Genomic DNA, 13,507 nt, shown 5'->3' on the forward strand with positions numbered 1-13,507 from the left:
AAGCAATCACTGTACTTCATAGCCTGTTAATAATTCTAAATGACTCCTTGTGGCTATACTTGACAGTGGATGAAAAACATATTCCTAATTTTTCAGTGGTAACAAAATTCCTATAGTTTGTTCACCTAGTAGGTACCTATGTAATTGTTTGTGTATGAAATATTGTAGTTTCTTTTTTTTCAATTTTTTTTTATTGATACAGCAGACCCAAATCTTCTGTTATAGCTTGTTCTTCGTCGTCATAATTGTAGTGGTATTACATACAATTTATTCGGCTCCAAAACATCTAATGGGCATAAGGCATACAAAATTAGTTTTAACATACAATTTTAATGTTGAAGCGTCAGTAAAGGAAGATGCATACATTTTGGGAGTTTAAGGGAACAGAAAACTAAGGCTGTCAGGGAAAGCATGATAAGTAATCCCATCTTTCTTTAATAGTTTATGTTGATTTTATCTTTCAGCCAAATCAAGTGACTCTACGAGCACCAGTTAGTGAAAGTTTATCCCGACTTCAGAGGGATCAGTTACAGAAATTTGCACAATATCTCATTAGTGAATTACCTCAACAAATCCTTCCTACTGCTCAAAGGATATTAGATGAATTACTGTCACCACATCCTTCGGTGATAAATTCGGTGAGTCATTTTTTTTTTTGCTCCTTTGCACACAATCTTCAACTATGGATGGGGCTCAAATACAAAGTTTGCAGCATTTTTATGCTCTCAGCATTTTATATTTAAACCTCTATTTTCCAGTTTTAAGTTATACTGAGGGGAAATACAGAACATAGTTTAAAGATGGTCAAATTGAATGTCAAAAAGATTTAATGGAAGCTTGGATCTTGAGTCATTTTCAAATTGACTCATACGCAATGGTTTCAAGTGCCAGCAACCTCCAACGGATATAGTGAAGAATTTGTTTGTTTAGTAATTATATTTTCCTTACCTAATAGAATGTATCGGCAACATGCTTTTTAGCTGCAGTCCATTTTCATTCACAGAGAAGTCTCTCAAACATAGGCATGCAACGGAAGTTGAGGCACCTCTGAACTCCTCATTTCCTGATAATTCTCAGCCAAAAAAATTCCTGTTGTCAGTGGATTGTAAAGCATAGTTATATTTGATCATCTGATCATTATCTCATAAGAGTAGAATTTATTTGAGGCAGCAAGAGCTTTAGCCAACCTTCTCTGATTGACAACTTTTTTTGAGCAATACATTTTCTCCATGTTAAGGAAAGCTCAAAGAAACTGTTCAAAAAAAAAAGAAAATTAATAAAAACATTGCATGAAATTACTCTAATTTTGGTCAATTTGCTTCATTCCTTAATTGCCAAAGATTCAAAGAGATTCTAGTGTAATTTGTGAGTTTAAACTCTAACGGTCAAATGTTAGCCTCTTTATAATTGCTTAATAAACTAAATATGAATGGCTGTTCATGGCTCATTTACCTGAATGTTGCATTACTCAGTTGAAACTTTGGAGAAAAAACTATACAATTCACACACGCTATCATTTCCGTTTTGATTTCTTTACATCAATTCACTGTTCGTGTAGTTAATATCAGTTCTGTAGTAATTATAACATCGCATACTTAATGTACAATTGTTTTGGACTGCAGGTCAGCGGTGCCCCAGACCCGACAGCCGGAGCATCAGCAAACGAACAAACAGCGTGGTACCTTGATGAAAAAACACTTCACGATAATATAAATAAAATCTTAATTAAATTTTGTGTTCCGGCGCCTATAGTATTTAGGTAAGTACCCTCTCCATCCGTAATTTGATTCATTCATACTAAAGAGGTCAATGTCAATCGAGAGACACCTGTCTGAGGAACGGACTAAATTAAAGTGTCAAAGACCACATTAGGATCGCTGAGGGTCAAAAATCACCAAAATATTTCAAATTGGGCTACCAGCATGTTTCTTGGTGAAAATGTAGTTTAAGGTACAAAAGTCCATCGGGACCCAAGCTGGATCTCCCATGGTTCTCTGTATTTTGGCCATTTTAGCCTTTTTCTTAAGAAAATCCTGAAAAAGTGGGAAAAAATTTTGATATCTCATCAGGGAAAAATCAGAGAATGAGCATCATCGTCAATTCTGGACAATATAATTAAATTTCAGGATTGAAGCTCTAGAGCTTTTTCTGCTTTTTAAATAAAGTAATAATAAAATAAATTAATGGTACCAACAAAATGCGTATTGTTCACATTTAAGAAATCATTTTTTTCTATTTTCTTTTCCTGATTACTATTCCACTAACCAAACTTTTTATTTCACCATCATTAAGAATAATTAATGTTTTTCTCTTCTTTTTCAAATTTCAGTGATGTAAATTATTTATCAAATACTGCTCCTCCTGCCGCATCAGAATGGACGAGTTTACTGCGCCCATTGAGAGGGCGAGAGCCGGAGGGCATGTGGAACTTACTATCCATTGTACGAGAAATGTTCAAGCGCAACGATTGCAATGCACTCCCATTGTTAGAAATAATCACCGAAGAGTGTGTGGCAATCGAACAGGTATATTTTTCTGTATCAAAGATTTTTTTTTTCTCATCGTGCTCGTATTATTTGCTGGTCTCAGCTTTTTGAAACTGCTAAAGCGGACAGCGGACACTTCTATGGAAGGCTCACACTTACGAGACAGCAATTTTTGTCGATTATCATTGTTTTTGTACCAAAAAGAGGTGGTATCTCTTTTAATTCACAGTGTGGGAATTTAGATTCAGTTTGATGATCAATGTAATTGTTGACTTGAGAGATAAATCGATGGCCAAAGTGTGCAATCATTTATTTCTGCTCCTATTTTATTTTTTTGAAGAGAAACAAGTCAACTATATAGCTTGAAATTTCCACAAAATATTCTGCTAATAGGGAAAAAAATCAAGGAAGCTTTCAAGAACTTAAGTTGTTTAGTTTTTCAAAGAAAAAATAAGGGATGACCGGAAGTTTATAATGTCGCAAACAGAGGTACGTAGTTTTGCATCTGAGCCATAGAAATGAAAAATTTGCTTTATCCTTTTTTTTTAAATCCTTTTTATAAAATTAGGGGCTGAATTGAGTATCCTCAAGGAGGTGTCTCAAAAGTCTCTCCTTTTTTAAGGTTGAAAACTTCTTATAATATGGAAATTAGGAGTTCAAATTCTGAAATACTTGGCATTGGCACAGTATGTAGTGACATAAAAACAATAGTATATGCCTCTATGCTCAAATTTTTTGTGCAGCTCACCAGGTAAATTTATGAAATGTTTATCAAAAATGAAACTTACAAACCACGTATCAAGTTGGTGGCGTTTTAAAATCTCGCCTCCCATTTAATTTCTCTAAAGGAGAGCAAATCAACATCTGTCCTTGAAATTCTCTGAGAATATTTTTTTGTATGGAGAAGGAAAATCTTAGAAGTGTTTATAAATTGACATTGAGTAGTTTTCTATTTCAAAAGTAAAGTATGACATGAAGTTCGCAACATGGTCTGAGAGTTTGACCTTCGTTATGGTCTTTGGCTCTTAAAATCATAGAATACAAAGAAATCACCAAAAATTGCCTCCATGCACCTGTAATTCTCTCTAGTGTTCATAAAAATTCTTCAAAAAATTTGTTTTCCCTAATTAATTTTTTTACTGCCGGGTAGAATAAATTTCTTCTATTTGGTACTCTGTCCATGTGGCATTGAATTTTACCACTGATAAGCGAAAAGACTTACAATTTTCTTGTATCAAATTCAAGTGTATCCTTAGCGAATTTGTCCTTCCATTAATTTGTACTTGGGCTTCTTTTGGGCTGCTATTAATCTTTGCTCTTGTAACATGTTGCTTTGTTTTTTCTAGATTCTTGTCTGGTGGTTCAGCACAAAAGTTGCACTTCAAGGAGGAAGTTTGTCAAGCGGTGGCCATGGCGGAGGAAAACACTCAAGCATGAACAGCAACTCACATTCAATGCAGCATGCGTGTGCTTCCCTTTGCGATGAAATCGTCATTCTTTGGCGGCTAGCAGCTCTCAATCCTGGGATCTCACCAACAGAGCGTTCTCTCCTTCAAGCTCAGTTCAAGCAGTGGCATATTAAAGCTCTAGATAAGGTGATGAAGAACAAAATGCTCAACACTTCAAATTCTAAGTCAGGTTCATCGCACAACAACTGGAGAGTGGACAGTGAAGTTTTTAGCGGATTCAAACCCGCTGTCGAAGCTTGTTTCCTTGACTGGGAAGATTATCAGATTCCCGGTATTACATATAATGACGTAAGCTGCGGCGGAGCTTGGCTGTACACCACTCAGCCATTCACCGCTTGTTTCAAACATAGTGAATCAGCTTCTCGAACGGATCATATCGTTTTCAATCCTGTTAGCTCATCGCAGATAGTTTTACACTGTGATCACCACCCTCGTCACCAGCATGATTCTCGAGGAAATCACCACCATCATCACGGCTTCCATGTGCGGCCGAGTCGTTCGCAGAAACAACCACTGCCTGAAAGCTTCCCGTACTGCGGAACTTCCAGAACTGATATGTCCCCTTCAGATTTGATTTCCTACGACCATCCATTGAGCGTGACTCAAGGATTGAGGCTCATGTCACGGATGAATGATCTCGCCAATCTTACAAATGTAGCTGGAATTAATAACTCAAACGATGGAGATAATAGAAGCTCAGTCAGTAGTGAAGGATTTTGTGAGAATAATGGACCAGATACGCCTCCACCAGTCGATGCATCAGATTCGCAAGACGGAGGTGGAAGTGACTCATCATCCAGCTCAGCTCACCTTCGCCACGCCAAATCCAAGAACATATCCTCCTCATCTACTTCAAATAATCGCAGTGGTGATGAAAGTGATTACTCTATGAAAAACATTCAACTGCCCAGCAGCTCAAAAGATACCCCATCTACTTCTAAAACCGACGATCAATCTTTGAAGAAAGATGATGTTTTTATCGAAACTACCCAACCATCAACAACAGCCCCTGTCATAACAGCTACAACATCAAATGCAACCCCTGAAAATGGTGACAAAAGGCGGCTCTCCAAAGATGACAGCATCTCTTCTTCCAATTCGGACTCACAACAATCTAACGAGAATGATTACGCAATGTACTTATATGATCCTAAGTCATATGACACCGCCAAGGCAACTACTTCAGCTAGTAAAAAGGATGCTAAGCCAGAAATCTCCGAAACTGCATTTACAAACCTGAAACTTCCAACAGATCCATGGGATATTCTTTTCGCCAGAGCTGAAGGATTGCACGCACACGGTCATGCTGCAGAAGCATGTATCCTAGGTGTTCGACTAGCAGAGCAGCTCCTAACAAACCCGCCTGATTTAATGATAGAATTACCACCCACACAAACGAAAGGGAAACGTAAGAAGGTCAATCCGATTTCTCATCAGTTGAGCATGTTAGCCTCTGACACGTTGGCCAAATGCGCATTTCTTTGCTCAGTCTTAGCTGAAAATCATGAACACTTTCATCTTGCATTTAAGGTTGGTCTGTTTGGATTAGAAATGCCGCGACCGCCGGCAACAACCAAACCCCTCGAAGTGAAGATGGCACATCAAGAATCAGAACTGGTCGGTCTTCTCAAAAGAATACCGCTAGGCCAGAGTGAATTAGACATAATCAGAGATAGGGCACAAAAGCTGCAAAGCGGCGTGTTAAAAAGCCGTGGTGAAGCTCTTCTACCCCTCATGTTAGCCACCTTTATCATAGAAACCCTTGTCATTTCTGGACCAACTCGGCAGTTCAGTCGAAATTTACGTTTACCGACCGATGAAAATCTAGGTTTTGAAGCTGCAGTAGCCGCAATTGGCCTTAAAGCAAACGTCTCTGAGGCGGACCATCCTTTGCTTTGCGAAGGAACACGAAGGCAGAGAGGTGAGCTTGCAATTACTTTACTGACTTATTACAAAGACGACCAAAACAAATTAGCCCGAATTATGGACAAATTGCTCGATCGTGAAGTTCATCAATTGATCAAAACGCCTGTGCCCAGTTGGTACTATTCGAACAATCCCACTGCAAGATCCATGTCCAGCCGCTCGAGGCACGAATCGACCAGAGCTTCAAATCCAGCCAACTTTGCTTTGAACGAAGTGAACCATCTACTCGACAGCAACCTCGCATCTCATGACTGTCAGCCAGGATTCAGTGGGAACATGAACAGCCGTCGTCACAGTCTGACCAGCGGCGACTTGGACATGAACCTAGAACTTGGCCTTGGTTCCTTAACTCTGAATGGTCCTGCACCAGGAATCGCATGTAGCCCTCAAGCCGTGCCTTGTGTAACTCCAGCTGTTCCGACCACACCTACCACCACCACTACAACCCGCTCGAAAGAAATGAGGTGCGTATTTTCACCCTTTTTCGTATTGTCTGCCATTGACCTAGTTGAAATTAAAATCACCCCGTATAACTTGCTGAGATCTCAGAATGCCTATATCTCTCTTAATGATGCTGGATAGGATGCCTACCATCAGTAGAAACCAGAAAATGTCAGGAAGTGCAATGTCATCAGGAAATTATGAGTGCTTCAAGCATTTTTCAAACATTTGAGTCAAGTCATTGAATATTTTGATCAGTTAAATCGGAGGAGTGCCACTTTATTTCTGTAAAAAAATCAGCAAATTTCATTTGAATTACAGGAAAATCCAAAATGAAATTTTAGTAGACGCCCTGTCAGAAGATTGTCGCAATCAAGACATAACCGCTTTCAGTTTTTACTGGATCGTAATGCTCGTTGATCAGGGGGCCTCCTTTTGTAACACAGCTGTACCAGTTTAATGATCCCAATAATCAGTAGCTTTGAGTAGTAGAGGTAACTTTAGAAGTTTGTCAAAAAAAAAAAATTGTGTATACCTCATGAGGTTATGATGAAAAGAGGAAACATTTTTAAACGTCTTAAAGTCATCTTTCTACAGAGCATGTCGAGAAAGTGCCCAGTGCCGCCTTTTGGGGGATTTTAAAGATTTTATTCAAATGTGGCCTACACAAAACCCTATGATGAGGCAATCCTCTAATGGAAGTTTTAGCTTGAGTTCAAATCTTGTCTTGACAGTACAGCATTGCAGAGTTTAAAATTTTTACCACTGAAGAATGCTAATATTTTGAAGTTCCTTGGTTGGAAAAACAACAACTTTTGTTGATCCTGTTTTATTTTCTGAAGCACAGTATCATGAGTATGTTATTGTCCCTCAGAATACAGAAAGGAATCGAATAAAGTTGTTTTCTCATCCAAGGAACTTCGAAATATTAGTATTTTTCAATTGTAAAGAAATATAAACTTTGCAAAGCTGTATTGCCAAAATGAGCTTTACTTATACTCACTCTAAGATGTTTACCGGAGGATTGTCCCATCACGAGGTTACATGTACGCCACATTTGAAGGAAATCCCTGAGTTCCCCCAAAAAGGCCCTTTTTTGACCGACCCTTTACAGTCGAAAATACATTGAGTAAATAACTGAAGTTGAGGCAACCACATATTATCTCAAGCTGAGGAATCCATTTAAAATTTCGTAAATATTTTTCTATGACTGGCATAATTGTGACCCTTTATTTTTATTTTCTCAATATCAGGTTCAAAGGAAAACGTGCCTACCCCTCAATACCGAATCAACCCTCCGAGGCAGGAGCTCACTTCACTCTTGAACTGGCGAAAAGTATTTTGCTCAAAGCGGGCGGCAACTCCTCTACTTCCTTGTTCACGCAAGCTCCATCATCGCACCCTCATTTGGGACCCCACCGTGCGCTCCAAATGTGCGCCTTTCAACTTGGTCTATACGGTCTAGGTCTTCACAATTGCGTTTCGCCAAATTGGCTGTCACGAACGTACTCATCTCATGTCTCATGGCTATCAGGTATATTCACAAGTTTAATTTCTAATGTTACATTATTAGTATTACTTTTCTTCATATTGCTCATAATGAGACAGAATTGACAGAATAGCTGTGAAAATCTTACAGCAGCATTATCAGCATTTCCGCTAATTTGTCATTCCGTAGACGGAGGAATGTAACTACATCTCAATGTTTTATGAGACCATACTTTATAAAACCAAAATTTATGAGAGTGAATAAAAAAAATCAATCATTTTTTTTTAAAAAAAAAGAATATTCTTACTGAGTAAGAAGACCTATATTTTAGTAGCAGTTTCTCTGTAAAGTCATGTGCAATCATTTTCTCAGTTAAGCTAAAGAATTCTTGCAGCCATCCGAACGCACTTTTTTCACCTAAATCTGTCTCCTTTGTTGTTACTTCCCAGGGCAAGCGATTGAAATAGGTGCACCAGCCATCATGTTCCTGATTGATACATGGGAAGGCCATTTGACACCAACAGAAGCAGTTAGTATTGCCGATAGAGCATCTCGAAATATTGATGCCAACGTTGTTCGTGCTGCAGCTGAATTGGCCTTATCTTGTCTTCCACATTCTCCAGCCCTCAGTCCAGCTGAAATCCATCGTGCGGTTCTCCAGGTAATTTTTCCCAAAACTAGCTCTGGTAGCCGTATGAATTTACTTCAGATCTTACCTACAGAAGTCTTTTGACTGCTTGAGGAATACTGTATTTAAAATTCTATCAATCAAATCAGGTTACAATCTAATCTAATGTATGATTTCACGAATTTTTATGACTAAACCTATTTTGGAAGCTTTGTTCTGTAAAACAATTTGTAAAGAAACCAGTTTTATGAATGAGAATGTTTGTTTGTCCTTTCAGTGCAAAGAACAAAGCAAAGCAGCTCTGGAAGCAGCCTGTCTCACCGTTGAAAATGCCGGCAAGGGAGGTGGAGTATATCCTGAGGTATTGTTTACTGTAGCGCGGCACTGGTATGAATTGTACTTGGTGAGTCTAAAATTTATCTGTCGGAAATTTCAATTCGTAACACTCTCTTTTCACCACTGAACAACATCCATTTGCAGTTTCTTGTTTTTTTTTAAATGATAAAAAGTGATAAATATCGTAGTCAAGATCCCTAGTGTGATAGAATTATCTTACTGATTTTATATGAATTCCATCAATTATTTTAAAAGGCCGCACAAAGTATATCACATTGTGTGCTTTTCCGGAAGGAGTCAGGAATATTGCTTATGTCCAGACTTGCAAACCCATTTATTTAGATTTTCGTGGAGTAAAGAAAGCTGTGCAACATCTGTTTTGCTGAAAATTGTATCAAATAATCTTTTTGCTAATGGATGAACATCCAAGTCATTTCGCTCAATATAACTTAATCGTTTTTTGTCATATAATAAAGTTGTTTGCCATCGCAGATGAAATAATGTCATGCGCATTGTTTCCCGCATCAAATTTTAGGATGAGGAATTTCAAATGGAAAAGTAAAGTCTGAAGTGTTTTTATCACAAATATATTCAAATACAATATATTCAACAATACAATATATTCTTAGCAAAATATGACACTCTCTCACACTTGAAGCAGCAATAGTTACTAATTTGCAATCTGAAATGTTTTCTGAATAAGTCTTGAAATCATGTTTGCAAAGTAGCGAAGATTAGATGGGATGAAAATTTATCGTCATAACCTTTTTGCGGTTGGCTCATAGAGTCCCCGCCAAATAAATTAACGCACTTTTAGACTGCGACAGAAGAATCGTCATCTTGATCCTTTCATCTACTTTCAGTGCTAAACTGACGTCACACATTCTTCTGTCGCAGTCAAAAAGTACTTAAACTTATTTGATGTCGACTAAATTTATACTTTAAACTCTCATAGACAGTGATAAAATCTTTGAGTTCCATTCCTTCATCAACCTGTATCCGTTGTTGCAGCAAACTTTGAAGGATAAGCGCTCCATGTCACATGAACCTGAGGTTTTAGAAGAGGCCGCTCAAGATCCGATGGAACATATGAACCAAGCGCAAAACCCCATGGTGCACCACTCGCCCCCACCTCCACCACCTCCCCCTCCAATACAGCCTGCGTACTACCCTGTGGAACAGCTCTCCCCTTTCACTGTGGCCACTCCATACGGACTCACAGCATTCCAACCTGTTCAGTACGTACGGCACACTCGGCACACGCATCATCCTCACATGGCCATGCGACCTCCACCTGCAGCCATCTACGTTCCACCGACAGCTATTACGTACCGTCCCCATGCGGCTAACCAGCCTGTTGCCTCTGGCTGTATCCCTGTCACATCCGTCGGCCAGTCAGCTCCGCCACTTCAATACTTTGTTCCCTCGGGTCACCATATTTTGCCACCGTCTTTACCTCAGGTATGTCATTGGGTTTCACTCGATTAATTTGTGATATATCTCGATTATCAGAGATCGGAGGAAGGAGCTGCCCCAGCAGGGCTACCACACCTACAAGGGCACATCTCCCCTGCATACCTGCTAAGTGCCAACCTATGAAATAGACGTATATGACAATTTGTCTTCCAAGTCAAATCATGGAAGGGGAAGGAACAAGCTTCCTTTGTTACCTGATTTTTGCTCTCTCAAAAAAGCCCTGGTTTTTCACACCATTTGCTAAATTTTAACCTGCTGGCTAGTTTGGTAATTGTTAATTAATCTGCAATATTGTTATGCAGGAAAAAATTTAGGAAAAATTAAGAATATGACACATATTACTCATTAGTAATATCTTATTTTTATGAAATCGTAATTTCTGTAAAATTAATTTTAATACCGCTTAAGAATAATGTTTTTTCTATTTTTCTGAGCTGTTCAATGAGTAGACTTAGATTATTGGAATTTGCACTGTTGTTCGATATGCATTAAAGAAGAAGTATTCCCTGTGAGGTGATTCTCTATTCTTTTTTTCGAGGGGGGGGGGGGGTGAGGGAGGAGGGGAGATGTAATAAGTGTTACACTCAGACTGCATCATTGTACACAATTGTTGATCTATAAAAGTGAAGCAAAACAGCTGTTAGTTCTCTCATTTGCTTGGAATAGAGTAGATATGCTTTTTTTAATTGCCTAGAAAATTAATTTAAAATATTTTCCTTTTCCTTTAGTTTGAACCGCAACCAGTGACAAATAGCTCTCCCCAGAGTATGATGATGCTCACTTCTGCCAATGGTCAGCCACCTAACCAGCAAATGGTTCCGCAGCCACAGCTCAAGCCTCAGCGAGTAAGTTTTTTCTTATTCTAGCAGACAATTGGCCTAACTCCATAAAAGTAGCCTTTTTTATTTCATTTAGTGTTAATTTTAAAGGTATTTTGATAAAAACAATGAAAATATCAGGGCTGTGCAAATGGTAAGATTTGAATAAAAAAAGAATACGCAGTCCAGTGTTTTCTTTTTTCGAGTAAAAATACAAATAATTTAAAATTGAGGCACTCTTAATCTCTTAGCCTTTTTTTTCTTTTTTTTTATTTATCTAGTGACTCCTTTATGTCGCAGAAAACATTGATCTAGTACTATAAGTATTTTTTTCATGTATTCCTCCAGTATCAAAGACTAAGCTTTTATTTATTGTTTCAGTTTTCCCAAACACAATTACGATACTTGTTATCCGCTTACCGTGTTGGAATGCTCGCTCTTGAGACCCTCTCCAGAAGGGTTCATGATGATAGACCAATCAGCAAATATGCTCGGAACCCTCCTTATAGTGAAGATATCAAATGGCTTTTCAACGTTTCTACTGAATTGGGTAAGTGGTGTGTCCATGAATGAGAAGAATCTTTTTCAGTTCCTAAAATCTCTTAACCTTTGTCATTTTTATCTCAATGTCTCAATAGTTAACCAGTCTAAGGTAAACTCATTATCAAATATCATAACCATGATTGTGCCCATCTTTGTTCTACTTTTGAGACTAAATTTTATTTTTATGAGTTTTCACAGAATATAAAAGTTTAACTCTCAGCTTCCTGCAACTACCATATTGATGTAAAAACTGTAATGTATCTTAGAATTGCTGTTTCAGAATGATACTTTGCTATCTCAGTGTGAGACTTTGCTGATTCAGTATGAAACTATCTTGCAGTCGCTGTGCAACTTTAAGTTGCAAGTGCACTTTTAACTGCTTAAAGCATTTGGGTATTAATTTTTACCTCACATCACCATCAAGAAGTGAAAGCTGTATGCCCCTCCTGTATTTGATGAAGCTAGACATTTACAAAATTTTAGTACAGTGATCAAGCTAGACATTTACAAAATTTTAGTATAGTGATCCGACTTACTAATATTGATCCTATGTTCATGGTCATTTGAACAATAATCCTTTATGTCATCGTTAAGTACTTAAATTGTATTGCCAAAAGTTTTATTATCATTAATGTGTTCTTTTCATAATACACATATTTTTATTCTCTTACTATAATTCCAGGATCTCAGTATGTGCTAAAATTCTGCTTCTCTGCAGTCAACAGTGTTGTTAGTCCATTCATTTTGCATGAAGTAGCTTTCGAAGCTGCTCAGTATTTGTCACGGAACAATCATGCGTTGTACATTCAGCATTTACGATCAACTCTAGCACCTCTTATGCAGAAATGTCAGCAAATGTAAGTTAATTTTCGAACTTGGTTGCTGTTGATTTTAAAGCTTTTTTCTTTTTATGGTAATGACTTTTTGGCGTCTAAGGGCTCTTGAATCTCTGAATTCAGCCATGTCATCAAACTTCTTGAGGTTATCACATTACTTTTCCCTTAAAAAATTAACAGTAACCGGGTGAGTAATTATAGCTGAAGGGCTGCCCAAAAATCACGTCACCCAATTAGGAAAGGAGGAGTCAAGCCAAGGATTACTTGCTTCAAATATTTTCGAGCTAAAAATTGGTTTTTATTAGTATTTTATTTTTACTCAATTTTTATGATTTTTCTACGAATAATCCCACTTTCGCTCAAAGCAATAGTTTGCGTCGTTTAATTTTTCAGCTAGTAATATATTGTGACTTTAATTCTTTTCCTCTTTACTAGAACACAACATATATTTGGACTGCATTTTGCAATTCGGAGCTATGACTTTTGGCTCATCTGAAAAAACACTTTTGAGCATTGGGAAACCAATGGCACATTCGTTGTTTTTAAACCGGGCCAGAATTTATAGTTCCTAATTGCAAAATGCAGTCCATTTAACACTCAACAAAAGAAATTAACCATGTTCTTAACGCTGCAGAATATATCCACTGATTTTTATCGATATTCTGTGTTCTCCTTTCAAGGGGGGGGGGGGGGAGGGAGGTGTCAAAAAATTGAAAAAAATGGGGGATGTAATTTACAGATGGCCTGACAAAAAAGAAGTTGAAAATTACATTATGTATTTATAGCTTGTTTCATGGACAAAGGATTTCTTTTAAATATTTTGTTTCCTCTCCTCTAATTTATTTATCTTCATGGTAGGTATATACAATGTATGCATCAGCAGCTGTATCACTTGGGGCCGAATGAGTATGAAGACTTCATCAATATCATCCTCACGGCACGAGCAGCTTTCCAAATCACACCTGATGCTAGCATGCAGTTTAAAGAATGGCTTCAGTCAATTCGCAGGTAATACATAATAATAAAATACATATAATTGAATACATCTCTATTATAGTA

The 13,507-nt window shown here is 37.7% G+C and overlaps 1 protein-coding gene across 1 annotated transcript in view; it reads left to right on the forward strand.

The window, feature by feature from the left end:
• Positions 1–13,507, forward strand: part of Dora (zinc finger SWIM domain-containing dorado) — a 45,906-nt gene that overhangs the window by 24,493 nt on the left and 7,906 nt on the right. The window contains exons 4-15 of the mRNA XM_019041853.2: positions 465–638; positions 1,623–1,759; positions 2,330–2,525; positions 3,833–6,345; positions 7,576–7,856; positions 8,261–8,472; positions 8,717–8,842; positions 9,787–10,236; positions 10,980–11,096; positions 11,451–11,619; positions 12,295–12,469; positions 13,307–13,456. Coding sequence (XP_018897398.2) covers positions 465–638; positions 1,623–1,759; positions 2,330–2,525; positions 3,833–6,345; positions 7,576–7,856; positions 8,261–8,472; positions 8,717–8,842; positions 9,787–10,236; positions 10,980–11,096; positions 11,451–11,619; positions 12,295–12,469; positions 13,307–13,456 — 4,700 coding nt within the window. The remainder of the gene's footprint in view (positions 1–464; positions 639–1,622; positions 1,760–2,329; positions 2,526–3,832; positions 6,346–7,575; positions 7,857–8,260; positions 8,473–8,716; positions 8,843–9,786; positions 10,237–10,979; positions 11,097–11,450; positions 11,620–12,294; positions 12,470–13,306; positions 13,457–13,507) is intronic.

The sequence above is a fragment of the Bemisia tabaci genome, chromosome 3 (genome assembly GCF_918797505.1).
Source record: "Bemisia tabaci chromosome 3, PGI_BMITA_v3".
NCBI lineage: Eukaryota > Metazoa > Arthropoda > Insecta > Hemiptera > Aleyrodidae > Bemisia > Bemisia tabaci.